General features: G+C 40.5%; 2 protein-coding genes across 2 annotated transcripts in view; one reads left to right on the top strand and one right to left on the bottom strand.

Moving 5' to 3' along the window:
- The window catches only part of LOC106821267 (notch homolog 2 N-terminal-like protein), a 6,994-nt gene extending 2,560 nt beyond the window's left edge, over positions 1–4,434 (top strand). Inside the window, exons 2-6 of the mRNA XM_014826002.1 lie at positions 993–1,129; positions 1,495–1,660; positions 2,944–3,066; positions 3,160–3,380; positions 3,729–4,434. Coding sequence (XP_014681488.1) covers positions 1,042–1,129; positions 1,495–1,660; positions 2,944–3,066; positions 3,160–3,380; positions 3,729–3,850 — 720 coding nt within the window. The 5' untranslated portion in view covers positions 993–1,041 and the 3' untranslated portion in view covers positions 3,851–4,434. The remainder of the gene's footprint in view (positions 1–992; positions 1,130–1,494; positions 1,661–2,943; positions 3,067–3,159; positions 3,381–3,728) is intronic.
- Positions 4,435–5,464: 1,030 nt separating this feature from the next.
- Positions 5,465–7,478, bottom strand: part of LOC106821252 (protein PopA1-like) — a 4,418-nt gene continuing 2,404 nt past the window's right edge. The window contains exons 2-3 of the mRNA XM_014825975.1: positions 6,347–7,081; positions 5,465–5,469 (exon numbers count right to left, since the gene is read on the bottom strand). Coding sequence (XP_014681461.1) covers positions 5,465–5,469; positions 6,347–7,081 — 740 coding nt within the window. The remainder of the gene's footprint in view (positions 5,470–6,346; positions 7,082–7,478) is intronic.

The following is a 7,478-nucleotide window of genomic DNA, read 5'->3' as shown; positions in this document are numbered from 1 at the left end:
GTGTGTGTGTGTGTGTGTGTGTGTGTGTGTGTGTGTGTGTGTGTGTGTGTGTGTGTGTGTTGTAGGGGAGAGTAAAATCAAAATTCTACACAGAACAAATTTACCGGAATTTGCATGGGTTGATTTATGTCTGTAGAGCCGCAGGGCAATTTAATTTATTATCTGGTTTGGCTGACAAGCGCTCAAGCGTTATAGCAGCAAAATTTTCAGACTGCTAGAAAGTAAACCGTATTGAGCAGGAATAATACGGACGATTACTTTCGTCGCGTTTTGCATTCATGTGACCGAACGCTAGGTATAGTGCTTTTATTTTTTTTGTCGAATGCCGATCGTAATCTCACTGAAACGTGTTATTCAATAGTGCGCACAAACGTGCATGTTCGTTCAAATGTAGTTAATTTTGAAGTAATTTCGAGGATTTAAAGCAGAGAAAGTAGTATTCGATCTTATTCTCTCTGTCGAACTCTGTACATTCTGTACTTCTGTACTTCTGTATCGAGCTCTGTACATTTAGTAAAATTAATTCGTACTTTAGTGAGATTAGCTACACGTAATTTTTCGCGCAATGCCACACATGTTTCGTGTGTTACGTGGTTATAACTGTATAATAATTAGGTTGTGGGTATTGTTCATCTCGTGTTCCAGTAATCACACGGCGCAAAGTGAACGTAGCTACCAACACGTGTCTCCGGAATGATTTATGCACTGTTAAATGTCATTTGTCGGACATGTTCCACATCAGGACATCGTTCATTGTCACAACAAAAAGAAAACATAGAATGCGTTCAGAGCCTAAATACGCGCGTAGCATTTCCCCTTTTAACAAATACACTTTATCAAGAGATCTGTGTAGGTTGTGAATAGCTAAATTGCGTATATGCTCCATTGTCAGTAAAACTTTATACGCAAAATCCGTGTGCGGCAAATAGCATATTGTATGCTCAGGCATTATTTTCTTATATTTGTAACGATGGCTATATTTTTTTCTCTAGGTGTAGATAAGAAGTTAATCGACCGAGAGCACACTTCACAGTGGACGCGATGAGACTGCTACCTTCTTATATGGTCGGAACATTTATAGTTCTTCTAGGAAATGCCTCACCCTCGCGACTCCGAAGACAAATACCAGGTACAGTATGGCCCCCGGATCTTGTTGCGCTGTGCTAATAGTGTAGGCGTATTCATGAGCCCGAGGCTGTGATTCCATCTTGGGTGATTCCATCATTTTATACGTGTGGTGTGTACTTTATAGTGCACGGCAATACTGTGAATGAGGTCAGTTGTGGCAATGGAAACCTCTATAACCAACCATATTCCATTTCTAACGAGAAACATCCCCCGATGTAAGATATCATGAGATATAGTGTTAGCACTTCCATCAGTATAATAGGTGGAATCGATGCGCAAGGATAGGCGATACGCCAAAATGGTGTGACATTCGCAGGCCGCTACGTTTTGTATGATTAATATTTCTGCGTGCATTGATTGCTTCAGGCGATGCGTGCAGTTCTAGTCCCTGTGATCACGGCAGTACGTGTGTGAGCGTGAATGCGAGCACGTTCACCTGCGAGTGTCCTTACGGACGAGCGGGCGATAGATGCGAGACAGTCATGCAGCCGTGCTACCCGAACCCGTGCAAGAATAAAGGCATATGCACTAGGTCGGTTATACCATCTATATCAATATCCGTAGAGGATATAATACTTATTTTCCTGTCTATGCATTTTCAAAAGTATACGTATTATCAGGAGTGTATAATATATATATATGTATATATATCATATACACTCGTGGTATTATTCTCTCTTGACTATTTCTATATCTGATTCTATATCTTAATTGTGACGGTATATAGCTGAAGAATGCACGCCACTGGGAGAAAATGGAGAGGAAGAGAAGGGAGAAGAAAAAAGAAGAAGTAGGAGAATAATAATAATAAGAAGCAGAAGAAGAAGAAGAAGAAGACGAAATATGAGGAGGAGGGTGGGGGAGGAGAAGGAGGAGTGGGAGGCGGAGGAGAAGGAGGAAGAGGAGAAAAAGAAAAAAATGATGGAAGAAGAAAAAGAAGAAAAAAACGAAGAAGAAGAAGAAGGTGATGATGATGAGAATTGTGTTGAGGAAAAAGGGAAAGGAAACGAAGAAGATATATTATATGGTCTCGCTACCTGAAACGCTACGATTGCCGGTCTGCTGGACTGATAATGGTCTAGCCAAGCAAGCTCTTCACTGCAGTTGAGGTCAATGTACTTTGTGAAAGTGCATGCGGTGAAAATACGAGCATTCACGCCCCAAACCCCCAAGACATATGTATTATACAGCACACCTTTAAATTCACAGTTCTTGCTGATGCCAAAAGACGATGCATGTGTTTCTAATCACTGCGGTGAAATGGTTCTTCCAGCAAACTGCGCTTCTCGCGGCTTTATGTCGTACAGTTCAAGAAAGTATACAAATATAATAGTTTGTTTATACTATATGTAGATACGAAATGTGTTACGACACAAGACGCAGAATGGCACGCGAAGTTACATTTCGCTCTAAAAAAATAAGTTAAACAAAGTTATTAAGATTTCTTCTTTTTTTGGAGAATTCAAACAACAGATTTTCACACGATGAAGTGGAAAATTATGAATTTAAACGTACACACAGTGTATAGACGATTATAATGTATGACACGTATGCTCAGAACGTCTCTATGAGACGTAAATATACTGCCTCTACCCTGTGTTGGTTCGACGAGCCTACCACTCAATGCTATTGAGTTTGAGAAGTTAGCGACGAACTATATAAAGCATAGAATCATTGGTTCTTATTAATCATATTTCATATTATTATGGGAATCATGTGTCCTAATATTTAATAATTAGGAAAAATATTTATAGGTAATTTTAATAACTTATCTCAAGTAGTCTATAAATAATAGCATGATTTTCTACGGTGCAGGGACGGGCCGGATGGACTAGGCTACGTCTGCAAATGTCGTCACGGGTTCACCGGCAGGCAGTGCGACAGCCGCGAGAACCCTTGTCTCGACGACCCTTGCGAAAATGGCGGCACCTGTTATCGGTAAGCAAATTACACATTGACTTGTCGCCGTGCGTTAGCGAAGGTTGCACGCGTGCATGTGCTTTGCCTAATCCTTGGTATTTCTTTTCGTAGGGTAGCCGATGTAACCGTGCCGTTCCAGTGCACGTGTCCGGTTGGCTTCAAGGGCCAGCGATGTGAGTTCCCGGACGAGCCCTGCTCGCCGCACCCGTGCAAGAACGGCGCGACATGTCACAACACCAGGACGCAGCTGGAGCGACTATTCTACTGCGAATGCCTGGCAGGTTTTACTGGAACAACGTGTGAGGAACTGAGCGTCGATGAGGTCCCGTTAGGTACGAGACTGTTAAAATAGTACTGCCCCTTGCCGCCACCTACTACCTGGTGTCGGTTGCTTTGTAATGTTGTTTGTAAATTTAATTTTAATTTATGTATACACATGATATTCATTGTTTCTTAATGATATATATTATATATATATATATATATATATATATATATATATATATCTTTTATATTATTATTATTATTATTATTATTATTATTACCTATATATATATTCTTAATGATATATATAGTGTAGGAATTAAAACAAGAAATGCAGCTGGTGGCAATCAATAATAATCGATGGGCATCGACTAATTTCCATTTGAACTGATATGTAACGACTGATGTATTTTCAGATTATAACCCGTACAGCCCACACGGCTCGGATAACTATATCCATGCTGATACGCAAAGCATAGAAGAGCATTGGCGAGCGCTACTACGCAAATACACACCTAACCCGACGATATTGTTCTAACTGGAAGTTGTAGTTGGTTTTGTACAATACGACACGTGATTCAAAATTATATTTCTTTTCATATTTCTTATAGCATTGAAGTTTGTATCATCTTGTTTTGTTATGTCCTGCGCAGTTTGCAGATTCCATGCGCAGTAGCGCAGTGTATGAAAATGTGTATATTGATTTGGTTGTACATACAATGTAACATGCATGCCGTGTAGACGCATTAAAACATCGAACAATGTGATAGTTTCTGACTATATGTACAGTTAATGTTATCAGAAGGCTATGCAAATCAAGCTTCGCTTGATGGTATGATTAGTGAAACGCGTGTTCTATGCGCGGTATCTTGCGCATCAGCGACATCAATAAATAACACGGTATAAACATCCGCGTAGCAGCGGAAACCAGTTGCACAACGGTTGGTGAAATCAGTTCAACTATAATTATTTATACAGGTAGGTTAATTATGATTCTTATTGCGCAAGCAATTCATAAACAGTATGCATATACGAGGCTTAAAAACGCCATGGTGTTTATAACAATGACTTAATTATTATACATATTCAAGAGTTTTACAATAAACACAACTCGGACAAAAACGATGTTTGCAATTTGTGTGATAATCTCAACGTATGGTTAAAAATTAATTGCAGTAAAAAAAACATGTTAAAATAATGCAATGTAGCAAATAGATAAATATTATTAGAAATTTGTTTTAAAATGACTTCAGGCAGTATGCTCTCACTACTGATCGCATGAATACGTACATGTGCCACCTCTAGTGGGGATACCAATAGGTTACGTTCTCTTAGAAAATGTTATTATGTTCCGTAAGCTACAACAATCTTACAACAAAAAAGAAATAATTATATTTATCCGTAAATATTATTTAACTGTCAACATTCTAATTTAGCATTAATGTTCACATATTCTAGCTGGAACTAATAGTTAACTATAAAATATTGCAATCCTCATCGTTTTAAACTAATACATTCTGTTCTGTCTTCGCCTGTTCGTGTCTAAGAAATTCTGTTAAGATATTTCTAGTGGCTAAAAACTTTAGCTCAACTCCGCTAGAGGCAGCACAGGTACGGGCATCTTGCAAACGACAAACTGCTGAAAATGTTATAGGGGAATTAATTTCTCACTTCAATCGTACTTCACCAATAAATTATGACGAAATTAAATGTTTGTAAGGTTGCACGTTTAAACTTGCTTATGCATCCACGAAAGGCATAAAATAATTTTGTAGTTTTACGTTTACTCTTGTTTTATCCATCTAGTGAGTATAACTTACGGGCATATATAATAAACAGATTATTCTATTTGCTGACCACTATGTTTTGTCAAGAGATGCCGCAGCTGTCACCAGTGCTGATTCGAGGAGCTTAATTAATCACTACCATTAACCAGAACCGCGCGTCTATGCGAATTTTTAACTGGTAGTAGGATGGACGTGTTACTAATTTTAAAGTTCTTACTTCATGTTTATAACATTCAATTAATTACTGTTCAATTTATTCGAATTATTTTTTAACTGATTGTGAATACTAATTGTGATTTGCTGCAAATTAGTTGAATTAATTTCGCATGATTGTATTTTTAAGACAAAAACGATTTAAGTGAAAACTATCCTACAACATTGCATATGTAGCATCATTTATACACTAATATCTGTAGTCAATTCCTAATTCTGCGTTTATGTTACACTCTACATATTAAAATGTTTAAATTTTTCATGTTAAATTTGTTATATATCTCTGCAAATGAAAGTATGTTTAGGCTTGTGTTTAATATAAAAACATTTGGTTTAGCACGTAAATACTACAATAATGATATTTATGTTATATATATATGTGATGTTCGTTTATTATGATACATACAAAGATATAAACAATACAATGATACATTTACAAAATGGCCTTACAATGTCACAATTGCTTAACACATGTAGTTCAGAAGTCAAAGGTCAAGGGTCAATTTGACAAGCGACTAAACAGTTCGTTATCATCTGGCTCGTTGGTTTTTGAGATACGATGAGACACGTCCGATCTTCCGAGTTACCTTTAATCCCATTAAGCGATAATCGGTTTAAAAGCGTTAGTTTTCCTGTAATAGGAATTCTATTTGATCGAGAAGCCTCGACAAATTTTTTCAAACATGTACCCAATCATTCATGGCTGACGCTGTACGAAGGGTATCATGAGCGCATATAATCATTGATGCACCGCTACACTATATGTAGGAACAACAAAACAATGCGCTCAGAAATGTTAGTTCTTATCAATAAACCTCGTTGATTACGTTAACGGTTCTATTTCATTCAAGTTCAACCCTGATAGCCTACGTTTTGCCTTTGACCGTACCCACCGGAGCGCGGCTGCTGAAAACTCTGAGTTTGCCTCTGTCCATAACCACCGGTATGCTGTCTGGCGGATGATGGCAGTTGGCTTCTTGGTCCCGAGTGAACAGGCAGGTCGTCGAGTTTCACCGGAGAGTAGCGGACATTACCTTTGTTGTTGCGCTCGAACCCATATCCGGCACCCTGCTCGGTCTTGCCCTCTCCGCTGGCGTCCTGCTTGAACTGCTGCGTCGCGTCCTGATTGGCCGTGCGCGATGCGGCCAACTCGATGCCGGCCTCTCCGGATCCGGTGCCCTCCTTTACGGCCGAGCTCGTCTCCGTCTGGCGTGCATAGCCGGAGCGGAATCGCTTACCGATGACGATCTGTTCCTGCTGGGCCTGGTTGATTGACTCGCGCGGTGCGAGCGCCTGTGCGCTGGAGCGGGCGTTGTTAAAGTCGAATTTGTCGACGTCGACGTATTGGCCGCCGAAATTATCAAAGCCGAACGAGTCGCTGTCGATGTTGCCGAACGACTGCACGTTGATTTGTCCTCCTCCGAAGCTTCCTACTCCCGTGCCGGCGGACCTGGAACCGCCAGAGGAGAAGCCGGTGTTGCGAGTGAACTGCCGTTGTTGCTGCTGCTGTGGTACGAACTGCTGCACCTGCTGCTGTGGTATGAACTGCTGCACTTCTTGCTGCACCTGCTGCACCTGCTGGACTTGCCGTACGGGAGCGGGACGCACGTTAATGCCTCCGCCCGATCCGGTGTTGACGTTACCTCCCCTGTTGAAGCCCTGGTTGATACCGCCTCCTCTATTGAATCCGCCGTTGAAACCGCCTCCACCGATTCCTCTGCCGCCTCTGAAACCACCGCCTCCACCGATTCCTCTGCCGGGTGTGTTTGCTGTCAGGAGTGAGGGCTGTGTATGTGAATAAGGGTTGTGGCTCCGGCAAGCGCGATATCTCAGCTGGCTCCGCATCAAATGAGAACTGCGGCATTATCGGCGATGATGAATCTAGAGGACGCTAATAATTGATGGCGTGGTATATACGGCGGTCATAAACAGCCGCAGAATCTTCTACCTCAACATGAACGCTAGTTAGAGAGGTTCACGATATGTTTTATCGGCAAATGGGACTCGACGTGCGGCTTGGCGACAGCAGCGTTTATTTGTAGCCGTGGACAAATGTACATGAATAGTATTCATGCATGTACGTCATGAATGCGTATATATATATATATATATATATTATATATATATTATTTACTATATATTATAGTATAGATATAGCAGCTATAG

The sequence above is a fragment of the Priapulus caudatus genome, unplaced genomic scaffold (genome assembly GCF_000485595.1).
Source record: "Priapulus caudatus unplaced genomic scaffold, Priapulus_caudatus-5.0.1 Scaffold66, whole genome shotgun sequence".
Classification (NCBI taxonomy): Eukaryota; Metazoa; Priapulida; class Priapulimorpha; order Priapulimorphida; family Priapulidae; genus Priapulus; species Priapulus caudatus.
Note: the sequence above shows the minus strand (reverse complement) of the source record. Positions and strands in the feature narration are given on the sequence as shown.